Source organism: Mustela erminea, chromosome 7 (assembly GCF_009829155.1).
Source record: "Mustela erminea isolate mMusErm1 chromosome 7, mMusErm1.Pri, whole genome shotgun sequence".
Classification (NCBI taxonomy): Eukaryota; Metazoa; Chordata; class Mammalia; order Carnivora; family Mustelidae; genus Mustela; species Mustela erminea.
In genome coordinates this window covers 81,297,488-81,312,558 of record NC_045620.1, presented here as the reverse complement: position 1 = coordinate 81,312,558, position 15,071 = coordinate 81,297,488, and the positions used below count along the sequence as shown (strand labels likewise).

General features: G+C 36.8%; 1 protein-coding gene and 1 pseudogene across 3 annotated transcripts in view; one reads left to right on the top strand and one right to left on the bottom strand.

Moving 5' to 3' along the window:
* Window positions 1-15,071, bottom strand: part of COMMD1 (copper metabolism domain containing 1) — a 210,302-nt gene that overhangs the window by 99,070 nt on the left and 96,161 nt on the right. For all 3 annotated transcript variants that reach the window (XR_004288107.1, XM_032353657.1, XM_032353658.1), the window contains one exon: window positions 6,411-6,692. Coding sequence is in view for 2 of the 3 variants with exons in the window: in XM_032353657.1 (XP_032209548.1) it covers window positions 6,411-6,692 (282 nt within the window). In the remaining variant the exon portion in view is untranslated. The remainder of the gene's footprint in view (window positions 1-6,410; window positions 6,693-15,071) is intronic.
* Window positions 1,141-1,499, top strand: LOC116596324 (annotated as a pseudogene).

Sequence of the window (15,071 nt, the reverse complement as noted above, 5' to 3'; positions counted from 1 at the left end):
ACCTATTCTCTGTTATGTAACTGTCCATTTTAATTTAAAATGTTAAAAGCTTTTTTTGCATCTTTTTTCCTGTTTTGGTAAACATTTCCTTCTGTACAAGGTATTTTTTGTAAACAGCTAATTCAGAGGTAGTCAGAATTTAAATATTAAGTTTTGGATCTCCATGTTTGTTTTTCAGCAAATGTGAACTCAGTAAAAATCACAAAGGCTTTCAAGGGAGATAAAATTTTTATTCTTTTTCTTTTCTTTGTGGTTACAGACTCTAGACATTGTCTTATATAAATGAAACCTTGGAACTTAAATTCAGGACCACAACTTTAGAACACAAACTATTATGAAACATACCTTAGAGATACAAAAAAGGGTTGGTCCATTCAGAACTAAAGTTTAAATAAACTCCATGTTCTAAACCTGATATAAAATATAAAATGAAAAATTTATTTGAAAAAATGCATTCTAAACTGATTTAATCAATCCCTAGTGATGAAGAGTGGTTTGTTTATACCAACACTAAATTCTACAGAAGTTATTCTTTATTACATTGCTAAGAGTGAAAACAAGCTTAAATACAAGAATTATCAGAAATAGGCCAACCATTACAGCTTATATAATCAAATGAGATATCTAAGCTCCCCTTGGTAGATTTTTGGAATAAGGCAATATGATCTTAAAATGGTGACTGAGCACTGATAAAAACAATGGCATTTTATTTATTCTCTGTATTCTATCCTTATATTTCACTTTTTAAAAAAATTTTATGTATGTATGGATGGATGTATTGAGCATGAGCAGGGGAAGCAGCAGAGGGAGCGGGAGAGAATCTCAAGCAGACTCCACAGCAAGCGTGGAGCACCAAGTGGGGCTTGATCCCATGACCCCGAGATCATGATGTGAACTGAAATCAAGAGTTGGACGCCCAGATGCCCCATCCTTATATTTCTCCATATATTTATAAACACACACATAAAGTGTAGGTATGTACATATGTATATAAGTGAGAAAGGGCATGTCAGAGAATGTGTGTATGTTTTAATCTTTGTTTCTTTTCCTATGACACAAAGCAGGGAGCTGTGGTGGCACTGCTCAAGCTGGTGAAAATACAGTGGAGCATAACAGAGCTCAGCTGCTAAATAGTAATAATAAGCTTAAGGAGGATAATGGCAGACCTGGGGGAGGCAGATGAAGTGGAGCTGCAGCACCTGGGGGCAGCCAAACAGAAGGCACCTGCAGTTCACTGCACAGGTGTATCACATCTTGGAGCTATGCTGGGATAAACGTGTGGAGAAGCCAGGGAATCGCCTAGACTCTCCCACTGAAAATTGTCCCTCTAGTTGTGTGGACTGCTTCATTGACACTACTATCACCAGTTAGTTTGCCCAAACTGTACAGGAAGGAGAATAGTAGGCTATCCCCTAGAAGAGTCACAGAAGAGGAAAATGACTTATTATTAAGCAGACTGAAGGGCCAGGGAGTGGAGGTTGTCCTTCCTTGTCAGGTCAATTTGAGGCTGTTGGTACTAAAAAGTAACAAATGTTTGTAAAGTGAAATTTATTTGGAATTCAGAAATTCCACGTTATATCACAATTACTCAATAAATGCGAATTCTCCAAAAAATTAAATTGATTATTTTTTAAAAGATTTGATTTATTTATTTGACAGAGAGAGATCACAAGTAGGCAGAAAGACAGGCGGAGAGAGAGTGGGAAGCAGGCTCTTTGCTGAGCAGAGAGCCCGATGTGGGGCTCGATCCCAGGACCCTGAGATCATGACCTGAGCCGAAGGCAGAGGTTTAACCCACTGAGCCACCCAGGAGCCCCTAAGTTGATTATTAATCACCGGTTTTAGCAGGTACTTACTGTTCATTAGCCAAAATTACACAAGAATATCAGTACATTTCATTTTATTTTTTTAAAGACTTTATTTATTTATTTGAGAGAGAGTGAGCACGAGCGAGGGGTTAGTGGCAGAGGAAGGAGAAGCAGACCCCACTGAGCAGGGAGCCCGATTCTGAGCTCAATCCTAAGACCTTGAGATCATGACCTGAGCTGAAGGCAGATGCCCAATCAACTGCGCCACCCAGGCACACCAGTACATTTAGTTCTAGGAGGAATTATGGAAATTAAATATAAGTGAATGCTTTCCTCAGAGATTAGACACTTACCTAGCCTTCAGATGAAATGTTGACTTTTTAATCCAGAGTCTAAACCTGTCCTCATTCTGTAAATGCGAGTGAGTAGACCATTGTATATTCCTATTATCTAACTGCGTACAAATGACAGAACTAAACATATGATGAGTTGGTCAGAAAAAAAAAAAATCAGATCAATAAAGACAGACACTATTTTCTTCCCTGTATCTGCTGAAAACACACTCCAACCTAGAGGAGTACCTGGTACACTAAAACCTAGTCTAGAAAAGGAAGTAACACTAGCCATTTTTAAAACACAAAAAAGAAACAGAGCTTTGTATTTATGACCTCTATAGGCAGGGTACCTCAAAATGTATACAAAAAACAATTCGGTGGAAGATAAGAGGAACAATTTAATACTGAATAGTTTAGCACTGAGGTTGTGGCTAGATGTTTTCTCACAAAATGTCTTATTGGTCTTGTAAAACAAGAAGTCACAAAAGAGGGGTGCGTAGTTGGCTCATTCAGAAGAGCATGCAACTTTTAGTCTCAGGGTTGTGAGTTCGAGCCCCATATTGGGTGTAGAGATTACTAACAAAATACATAAACTCTTAAAAAAAAAAAAGTCACAAAAGAAAAACCAACACATCTTTATAAAATACCAAAATTCAGTCTTTAAAAAATAACTATTAATGAGACTCCACTAAACATTTAAATTATCCCCCCCAAATTTACTATTTTAAAGAGAAAACATTCTATGATAATTAAGTTCCAGAAAAGAAAAACACAACATGGAGCTAATTAAGTACGTTAAACAACAAAATTTTCGTAAAGACATCTGCCAGATTCCAACAGTCCTCAAGGCTTAGGGACCCTCAGTGATTTATGACCAAATATGATGGGATCTCAATCATACAAGTAAAGTACTTGCTCTTTCCTTTGTACATGAAATGTTCACCTCAAAGTTTTGTGTCCTTTCTTTTTTTTTTTTTTAAAGATTTTATTTATTTATTTGACAGAGAGAGATCACAAGCAGGTGAGTGGCAGGCAGAGAGGAGGAAGCAGGCTCCCTGCTGAGCAGAGAGCCCGATGCGGGACTCGATCCCAGGACCCTGAGATCATGACCTGAGCTGAAGGCAGCGGCTTAACCCACTGAGCCACCCAGGCGCCCCATTTTGTGTCCTTTCACCATTGAATTCCTGTTTTATTCTTGCAAAATCTTTTATTTCTGTTGAAGAAAAACATTCATTCTAAGATAAGTAATTAGTTCACCAGTTCATGCTCATTTTCTTTAGTTCTGTAGATTTCCATAAACATATACTGCTTTAGTTACTTCTCTATTACTTTGGCTTCTTCATCCTCCTGAAGTATACTATATTATGTCAAAAGAAAAAAGTCAATGAGTGTACTTGGCCACTGATCACCAGATGTAATTTCTGGATCAAAGAAATAAGTAATACAGACAAACTAGCAGGAGAAAGCAATTTAAATACAGAAGGGAAAACAAAAATCCCACCATTACCACATCTAGTTCCTGAAGACAGTCCCCAAGCACTCCATTTATTATGGTAACTAGAAGTACTATGCCAACATATATTGAATTCTCACTATAAAAATTTGAGGCCATGCTCTATTTATACTTCAAATCACATTGTTTGGCTACTTTTAATACAGTGGTTCTCTGTATGAATTCATCCAACTCTGGACGAATACTGGAATCACTAACTTTAACGAATACTGATATCCAGGTCCCATTCCCACAGATTCTTATTTAATTGGTCTCAACACCATCCTGAGCATGAAAAATTTTAAAGCCCCACAAGTGATTCTTACGTGCAGCCATCATTGAGAACAAATGATTTAAAACGACATAAACTGAAGGCAGTAATTTAGTTACTTTGGGGTATATCAATACACACATATGCACATATACACATAGTTCAAAAAAGTAGGTCATTCTTTTTGGAAGCAACCTCTCAGTATCCTAGAATCATTAATCCTCTCTCAAGTTCATTCAATGTCTACATATGAAAATAACTTTGACTTTGTTGCCTATAAATGTTCTAAAAACTGGGAATTTGATATAGTAGAGGACTTCAGAAATAATATTCAATTAGAGGCTGACAGAAGTACTAACCAAGGATCCAGGTCTCACAAAAACATTTCCTACAGGATTTGGGCTGTATATTTTATTGCCAGCCTAGGTTAATATTGATATATTGATTTAAGAATATATTTGCATTCAAAGGATTTGTGGGTTAAAGAGCAATTTCAGTATCAATGCTGTTAACTACTATATTATATTACGAACACGTTTTTTTTGGCTCCTAAAAGTTGGTGTCAATGGTTTTGGGGGGAAAAAAATCAATTTGGTAATCTCCATTTTAGTTTTCATTTTACCACATAGTACCTCTGTCTAAATGAAGTCGTATCTATCTCAGACACCTTCTCTAGAAAATGGGGATAGACTATCTCACCTGTATAATTCATCAGGTAAGTGCTTAAGGACTCTCTGACTTCTAATACTTGTTGATTACACTGTGATAGTTAAACTTTCTAGAAACATCAATGTCCATTTATTTACATATTGTCTGTTACTGCTTTTCAGCTACAACAACAAAGCTGAGTACTTATGACAGAAACTATATGGCTGTCAAGCACAAACTATCTGGCCACTTAGAAAAAAAATTTGCCAACATGTTTTAATTGATAACAAAATGTCCCTGAAGCTAGCCAGCAAATTATTTGTAGTGATGTTTAGATTTACTGTTGGCAGAATCTTTCTACACTAAAAAAAAACAAAAAAACAGACAAACAAACAGCTGAATGCCACTTTGGGTAACAAGATCAAAGAAAAAAATTTAAAGATTTTAAAGTAGATTTAAAAATCCCTGTGTTGATACCCAATAAATTCAGATGACATGTAAGTTACTAAAATCAAAAGGCACATTATAAACTGAGTTCAAGAAAAAACAGGAAAGTATCAAGTTAAAGAAGTACTGTAAGAGCTTTCTAGGAACGTCATAAAATAGATATACGTGTTTTGATATTCCTGCCCAAATGATAAATACTTAAAGACAAAATGAAATAATCACTACTGCCAGATAAAAATTGAACAGCCTGTACAAATGGCTAGTGAAACTTAGATATGCAAGTATGTTTACCACACCTTTCTAATCTGTCACATTTTTGGTCTAGGAAGAGTAGGAGGAAGGCCATATAGGACAATGGTTAAGAGAAAAGACTTCAGGGTCAGACAAACCAAAGTCAATTAAGGCAACAGCATTATTTCACAATAACTTTATAAAAGATTCTCCAAATGCATTTTTTAAAAGAATTGTTTTTTTAAATGAATTACCTTTTAAATTAAAATTAATGTCATCATGGAACTACAAACACTGAAAAATCCTAAGAAACTTAAGAAAGGAATATGTGAAGGAAACTGACAGCTAAAAAAAATACTCTCATCTGTAGAAGAAAAATAAATTTTTATTAAAGGATGTAACAGAAGCACTTATTTGATTATTTATCTGAAAATAAATCTGGTTAGCTAATTCAGTGATCTGGGTTTTCTCTTCCTAATTATGGGTTGCTGCTTTTTTCTTTTCTTTTTTCTTTTTTTCCCAAAAGGCATATACCAGGTCATTAAAAGTCTGATCTGGCAGTCATCTGAAGCACAAACTAAATGACTTCAAAAAAACAATGTAGATGCCAAAATTATCTGCTATAATGACTATGGGAAATGCAAGAAAAAGAGGACTGTTTTGTAAATAATCAAGATCAAATTAAAAATTATTTGTGGGCTCAAGGACAGAGATTGCACATTTAGGGTCTTTAGGAACAAATACATTACTGTAATTAAGATACACTGCCGATAAAGACGACTGGATGAGACAGTTACATTCCGTGTTGTTTAATCTTTTTCTGCTCTTTATTCAGCAACTCTATCACTGCTTTAGAGATTCTGACCAAATGCCAAGAATTCTGAGATCTAACCAAAATGGAGTAGCAGCCAACTTCTGTGCAATCACCTTAATGACCCATTTCGTACTTCTGAGATAGCTGCCAGAACCATGAGGCTGCTGTCCAGATTCTATCCAAAACTGGGAATATCTAAGTTTTCAGATGATTCCATCTCTGAAAAGGGATTCTAGGAAACAGGGTCTGTTCCTATTATTCTTGTTACCTTTGCAAAGAAGACTGTTACATAAAATCAATCTGAATATATAGCTAACATGTAATGAGAAATATAGTTTAGAAAAGGAAATTAAGTTTGATTTACCTGTCCACTTTTCCCTATTTCCAGCTCCATTATGGCAACAGGGGTATGTATCTGAGCTGAATGCCTTGACTGCGATTTGCCGTCAACTCTCCAACTCAGGCCCCGAAGCCCACTGTCCCAACGGCTCTGGTTCATGAGACTCTCTCGAATTTTTATCTTGTGGCTTTTCCAGAATTTGGAAATGACAGCCGCTTGGTCAGATGAGATCCCACCTTGCTTTTTGGTTTGAGCAGTCAAGAATGCCTCCAGCTGGTTGAAATCCATGTCTGCAGATGCAATTGACTATAATGACAGAAAAAATAATAAATTTGAATTTGGTAAATAAATAGAAAAAGAGAGCTTCTTAACTACAGATCATATTCTGAATGATTATTAACCACTGAATAGGCTTTCAAAAAGGGTCGTCAATGACAGGGATAAGAATAAGCTCTTTAAAAGAACAAAAATATCCTTTTTACAAATATTAAGTATCAGAAAAATCTACTTGTCAAAAATTCCATGTCACTCAAATTCTGTATCAATAACTAGAATCTAATTCTTAAATATTGAATTTCAAGGTGTGAAATAATACAAATAATTAAAGAAATTTAAACTAAATAATAAAACAAGAAAACAAATTAATTCATCCTCTGATGAAATCTTACATAATTTCACAATGCCTTGTAAGCCAGGCTTGGCTTGATATACTATAACTGTATAATGCCTTGTCCATAGAAACACAAACTAAATTTTGTTAAACAAATGCATTACGTTAGCTGTGTTAAGTCCATCTTTAGTCAACTAGCTCATTCACAATACTACTCTGAAATTGGATATTTTTTAATGTTTCTCCATAAATTTTCAAAATTTAGGGGCACCTGGCAGGCTCATGGGTTACGCCTCTGCCTTTGGCTCAGGTCATGATCTCGGGGTCCTGGGATCGAGCCCTGCATCGGGCTCTCTGCTCAGCAAGGAGCCTGCTTCCCCCGCTCTCTCTGCCTGCCTCTCTGCCTACTTGTGATCTCTCTCTGTCAAATAAATAAATAAAATCTTTAAAAAAAATTTTTTCAAAATTTAATTGCCACTGCCATTATTTTTCATGATTTTACTTATTTGACAGAAAGAGTGAGTAAGAGAGAGTGAGCTCGAGTAGAGGAGGAGCAGAAAGAAAGGGAAAAGCAGAAGGCAAACGCTTAACCGACTGAGCCACCCAGGCACCCTGCCATTGCTGTTTTGAACAGTAAGTTGCTACATAAACTGAAATGGAAAATCATCAAAAGTCTGTGGCAATGGAGCCTTCAAGAGGGCAGTGACTATTAGTGATGTGGTCTCAGGATAAGACTTTCTTTGCCTCTTCTTTGGCATATCCTTATCCTCCCCTGGCCACTGGGACTGGCACGAGGTCCAAACCCGACAAATCTGAGTATCCTCCTTTCTCTGGACACAACAGCTGATCCAAATCAATTTCCTAATTTAGAGCAGGAGAAGAAATGGTCTTGCCTCTTGAGGTCATGGTCATATTCAGAAGAATATGAGGCTAGGATGCAGACTGCTCTCTTTGATCTTTTCACAAAGGCCTGATTGCAATAAAAAGAATGAAGCCAAGCAGAGTTGAGAGTGTGTTCTAAAGGAGTGATACCCCTGCTCTAGAATTCCCTCCCAAGGCCCTGGTTCCTGTAAGCTTTCCTCCAATTCTGTATGCTATCTCAGCATCCTTTCAACCTTCAGGTACCAAGAAATTTGATATACTATTCAAGATAGTTTAAGCTATAGTCCTATCATTTAGAACCAAAAGTTCGGACTAAACTTGGGCAGTAGCAGTGAGAACAAAGGAGTGTAAAGGAAGATAGTATACAAGCAGAGTATAGGTTAAGAAGTAGGACGGGGGCTGACAGACAAACATACTGCCTTTCATTCTTCAATTAATGTAAAAAAAAAACTATATGATAAATATAATGACTTTCTGATAAAGGTATTTCACAGTATAATTCAATAAACATTTATTGAAGACCTGCTTATTTACAGGGTATAGGGACCCAAATTCCCTACCTAAGCCACTTAATAGAAACATCAATTTGTATAATATACTATAATTAAGTCAAATTATTTCTACTAGCACTTTGCTTCACAATATCACATCACAATGTAGATGATTCATATCATTCTTTTCCTCAAATCATATGAAGATGCCTACTTTGATATAACCTAACCTGTGGCAGAATTTAATTTGGTTGGGTTCCAGTCAATAATATATTGAACTGGGATCAATTCATCCAGATTTAGAATAATCAGAAATTAAATAAGGAACTGATTGTGGTTCAAGTTCCAAGTCATCAATTTTCATTTATTTAAGAAATATCTGAATAGCTACCATGAAACAGACAATGTTCAAGGCATGCCACCTCTATTATCCACCAGGAGCCTCAGCTGGCAGCCTGGTACTCACTTATTCCTGATTCTTCCCTCTTCTTCACAACTTGAATTAGTGGTTCACAACAATGGCTGCATACTACAATCATGAGGTACATTTTTTTTTTAAAGATTTTATTTATTTATTTGACAGAGAGATCTCAAGTAGGCAGAGAGGCAGGCAGAGAGAGAGGAGGAAGCAGGCTCCATGCTGAGCAGAGAGCCCAATGCGGGGCTGGATTCCAGGATCCTGGGATTATGACCTGAGCTGAAGGCAGAGGCTTTAACCCACTGAGCCACCCAGGTGCTCCCATTTTCTTTTTTAAAGATTTACTTATTTATTTGAGAGAGAGAGAGAGAGAGAGAGAGAGCGAGCTTGAGTGAACAGGGGGAGGGGCTGAGAAAGAAGGAAGAAGAGTCTTAAGCACACTCCACGCTGAGCCCAGAGCCCCATGTGGGGCTCAATCCCATGACCCTGAATTCATGACCTCAGCTGAAACCAAGAGTCTGATGCTTAATCAACTGTACAACCAGGTGCCCCATGAGGTACGTTTTTTTTTGTTTTTTTTTTGTTTTTTTTTTAAAGATTTTATTTATTTATTTGACAGACAGAGATCACAAGTAGGCAGAGAGGCAGGCAGAGAGAGAGAGAGGAGGAAGCAGGCTCTCCGCGGAGCAGACAGCCCGATGCGGGGCTCGATCCTAGGACCCTGGGATCATGACCTGAGCCAAAGGCAGAGGCTTTAACCCACTCAGCCACCCAGGCGCCCCAGGTACGTTTTTAAAATATGAATCCCTAGACTCTATCCCAGAAGTTCTGATTTCTAAAAATTCTAAAACAAGGCCTAGGCAGTGGCATTGTTTAAAAGTTTCCCAAATAATTTTAATGAGCAACAAAGGTTAAGAACTAAGCCTATAACATTCTGTTTACCAACTTCTACTGATTCTTGTATCTGAAATAATTCTCTAATAATGTGTCCCCTCTGCTCTGTCCCTACTACTGAGTACTGAGTACTCAAGAGCAATCACTTTCTTGTGCCTAAACTAGGCTTCTATCTTGTACCTCCTCAACTCTATCTTCTATCGTAATCTATCTAAAAATGTCAGGGCACCTAGATGATTCAGTGAGTTAAGCCTCTAACTCTTGATTTTGGCTCAGGTCGTGGTCTCAGGGTTGTGAGATTGAGCCCCACTTCAAACTAGGTACTCAGCACAGAGCCCGCTTGTCCCTCCCCTCTGTTCTTCCTTGCACTCCTCCTCTCTCTCTGAAATAAATAAATAAACAAACAAAATCTTTTAAAAAATTTAAAAAATTAAATGTCAATAGGATACTATCACTTCCCTGTGTTAAGGTTTCCAAGAGTTGGCTATTATTACCTGCTATAGTGGTTATTAATTATAAAAATTGCAGTGTAAGTTTTAAGTTACAAATAATATTATTACTATTAAAAGGATTAAAGTTTATAAAATTTATTTTTATAAATATAATTTGGAGGGTTTTCAAGGTTAACTTTTTATTAACAATTCCTGCTTCATTTTGTTTCCTTGAATAGAAGAAAAAATTTCAAATGAACACAAAAAGGTAATAGGAGAGAGAGGAGAGGTAAACCCATGCCAAGTTATTCATGGTTACTTCAGAGAAAAGAAACTGATATATATAAATAAATATGTTTCCTATCAAAATCCTGGCAAGAATTTTTTTATATATACACAAAATTATTCTAAAATTTATATGGAAAGCCAAAGAAAACGGAATAGATAAAAACCATTTTTGAAAACAAAAATAATAAAGTGGGAGAAATCAGTCTTCCCCATTTCAATACTTAAGATGTAGCTACAATAATCAAGACTATGGTATTTGCAGAGGAGAGGAGACATAAGCTAATGGAATAAAATAAATAACACAAAAATAGATCCACACAAACATGAACACTGATTTTTGACAAAGGTATAAAAGCAATGCAGTGAAGAAAAGAAAGGCAGCCTTTTCAACAAAAGGTAGTTAAGGAAGTAGATATACTTAAGTTAAAGAAAAAAAAAAAAAGAACCTCAACATAAATTTCCTAACTTATATAAAAATTAACTTAAAATAAATCATGGGTTTAGATATAATATAAAAGCATAAATCTTTTTTTGAAAATAGAAGATAATCTTTGGTGTCTACTTAGAACCAGGCAAAGAGGTTCTAGATTTGACACCAAAGCATGATCCATAAAAGGAAAAACTATTATATTCGACCTTATCAAAATTAACTTTATCCTGTGCAAAAAAACACTGTGAAGAGGAAAAGACAGCCTACAAACTGGGAGAAAAAAATTCAAAACAAGTATCTGACAAAGTACTAATATGTAGACTATATGAAGAACTTCCAAATTTCAACATTAAAAAAACAAAACAAGCCTATCAGAAACTGGACAAAAGATGAGAGACATTTCACCAGAGTGGATATATAAAAGGCAAATAAGTACATGAAAAATGTCCAACATTAGCCATCAGAAAACTGTGAATCAAAACCACAATGAGAGACACCTGGTTGCTCAGTTAGTAGAGCATTTGACTCTTGATCTCATGAATTCAAGTCCAATACTGGTTGTAGAGATTATTTTTTTTAAATAATATTTAAATACAATAAATAAGACCACAATGAATTAGGATGGTTACAATTTTAAAACAGTGATAAGACCAAATGCTGCCAGGAATACAGAGAAATTTGATCACTCACACATTGCTGGTGGGAATGTAAAATGGTACAAACATAATGAAAAAGTCTGTCAATTTACTAAAGAAACTAAACATGCAATTACCATATGACCTAGCAATAACATTTCTGGGAATTTATCCTATAGAAAGGAGGACTTGGGTCCAAAGAAAAAGCTATAATACACAAATGTTTCCAGCAGCTTTATTTGTAATACCCCAAAATTAAAAATAAACCAGATGTCCTTCAACAGGTAAATGGTTAAACTACAAAACACCCACACATGGAATACTTCTCTGCAATAAAAGGAACCAGACCATTGGTACTTCAAACTGAATGAATTTCCAGAACATTATGCTGAATGAAAAAGGCCATTCAGAAAAGGTTCTACACTGTATTATTTCATGTATGAAATATTTTTGAAAGAATAAAATTACCAAAATGGAAAACAGCTTAGTGGTTGCCAGGGATTAGAAAAGGAGTGAGGCTCTTTGAGGAAGACATGATCACAGCTACAGCAGAGCTCAGGCCCACAGGTTCCTGCTTCTGACCCACCACTGTTCACACTTGTCCAGGAACGAGTTAGTTAGAAAGCCACAACATTGCCACAGTTTTGAAAAGATGCTAAAAAGACACCTGTGGAACTGGAGGTGCTCATACACCAAATTAGAATTACCCTAACCAGCCACGGTGTAAAATCTCTGGATAAGATGCCTACTAGAACTCTAAGAATCAGTACAAGAAAAACTCCTTGGGCTGAAGAGTCTAAGATGATATATATATTTTTTTAAGATAAGGATCCATAGGGACTCACTGACTCACACAGTACTTCTGAAATTGTTAAACAGATTACTTCCATCAGTATTTAATCAGGAGTCAAGATCGAAGTCACCACTGCAGATACTTACATTTTAATGAACTATTTTAATATTTTAATAAACTGATTATCAGTTGTTTGAAAATAAAGGAAGAGGTGAGGATGGGTGGGAGGAAAATGAATGTGGCTGTAAAACTTCAACATGAGGGATCCTACTGGTAATGGAAGGTTCTATATCTTGACTGAATCAATGGCAATGTAGTACTATAATGGGTTTTCTTTTAGATTTTTAAAAAAGATTATTTATTTATTTATTTGACAGACAGAGATCACAAGTAGGCAGAGAGGCAGGCAGAGAGAGAGAGGAGGAAGTAGGCTCCCCACTGAGCAAAGAGCCCCATGTGGGGCTCTATCCCAGGACCCTGGGATCATGACCTGAGCTGAAGGCAGAGGCTTTAACCCACTGAGCCACCCAGGCGCCCCTCTTACAGATTTTTTAATTTATTCATTTGAAAGAGAGTGAGCAAGAGCACGAGCAGGGGGAAGGGCAGAGAGAGAGAGGGAGAAGCAGACTTCCTGCTTATCAGGGAGCCTGATGTGGGGCTCGATCCCAGCACCCTGGGATCATGCTGAGTCGAAGGCAAACACTTAACCAACTGACCCACCAGGTGCCCCAAAAAGTACTATAGTTTTGCAAAAGGTTACCATTAGAAGAAGCGCTCAAGTGTACAAGGATATCTCTTTCTACTATTTCGTACAGCTGCACATGAATCTATAATTATCTCTAAATAAAAAGCTTAATTAAAAAAAAAAAACCTGTAAAGACTTCTCTAGCTTCCAGATTTCAGTTCTAATTCTTCAGTATGGTTTACAAGGTGAATCATAAACTAGCTTTGTGTCTCTTCATCTTCTGCTACCTCTTAAAATCTTCCACCCACTCAATCTCCCTCCATCCATACTGAACTCATTTTAGCTCATAAAACAGCTTATCTTTGCCTATGTTGTTCCTTCTGCCTAGAACATTTTAGTTGCTATTCCTTCCACCCCTTTTGTTGGCACTACCTTTTTTTTCAGGCTTTAACACAGATGTTACTTCGTAGGCTGCACAGTAAAGTAGTGGTATTTATCACAATGTAGGGGAACTGCCAGGTCCATACCTCGTTCTAACATGTAAGCACTTCTAGAGGGCAGAAACCTTGCCCCACTTGTTCATATTAAACAGCTGGGTCCTAGCATAGTGACTGCCACATAATAGGGGGTCAGTAAATATATGATGAATGAATGAATGAATCTGGACTCCAAAAAACCTAGTCTAGACTACTCATTTGACCTTAGGAAAATCTTTTAGTCTTGTTGCACCTGGGTTTCCTTATTACAATATATTAGTATAGAATATGACAATTTTAAAACTCGGCTACAAAATTCTTTGACCCCTCTCCCACTGAAAGTTAAGAGTCTATATCCTAACTCCTAGAATACAGGCTGTGTGACTGCTTATCCAAAGGTCATAGCAATTTCAACTAAAGTTGACCCCTCAAAATCATAGGGGTTAGGGACACTGACACCCCCAGCACAATCAAAAATCCACATAAAACTTTTGATTCCCTAAAAACTTAATTACTAATACCCTTAAGCTCACTGGATGCCTTACCTTCCCAATAACATAAACAACACATATTTTGTATATGTACTGTATACCATGTTCTTACAATAAAGTAAGGTAGAGAAAAGAAAATGTTATTAAGAAAACTCTAAGGAAGAGCAAAAACATTTACAGTACTGTACAAAACCAGCATTATCCACAATAAGTAGATCCACCCAGTTTAAACCCTTGCCGTTCAAAGATCAACTGTATATGACATTCTGGAAAAGGCAAAACCACAAAGACAGTAAAAAGATCATGGCTGCCAGGGGTTGGGGGGAAAGGAAGGGATAAACAGAACACAGATGATTTTTAGGGCAGTGAAACTATTCTATATGATAAAGTAATGGTAGATATACATCATTATACATTTGCCAAAATCCATTAAATATACAACATCAAGAGTGAACCCTAATGTAAACTATGGACTTTGGGTGATGTTGGTTCATCCACTGTAACAAATCTACCACTCTGGTGCAGGATATTGATTGTTGGTTGGGGAGGCTGTGCATATGAGACAGGGGGCATATGGAAAATCTATACTTTCTGCTCAATTTGGCTGTGAACATGAAACTACTATAAAAATTAAAATCCTTTAAAAAAAAAAAAAAGGCAAGTTCAAAAAAGATCATGGCAGAGTAAGGCTGTGTCAATTTTCTGGCTTGGGTTTTAAGAAACTGGCAACTTCCATTTTGTCCCTTGTAAGATGCTTGCTCGTAGAACCCAGGTACTATGCTGTAAGGAGCTCATAGAGACTACCGCATAAGGACTCTGGTCTCCAGCCCTCCGCCTATCACTAAGCTTCCAGCCAAAAGCCAGAACCAAATAGCCAGTTACTGACACATTTTGGGAGTGAATCATATGGCCTCCAGTTGAGAAGGCACCTTGTGAAGAGAGCCTTTCCCTCTGAGTTCTGCCTAAAGTTCAGATTCATTAGCTAAATAAATGACTGCTATTGTTTTAATAAATAAATAAAAGGGGCACCTGGGTGGCTCAGTCAGTTAAGCGTATTATTCTTGGTTTCGGCTTAGGTCATGATCTCAGGGTCATGAGACTGAGTTCTGAGTAGGCTCTGTGCTCAGTGCAGAGTCTGCTTGAGATTCTTTATCCCTCCCT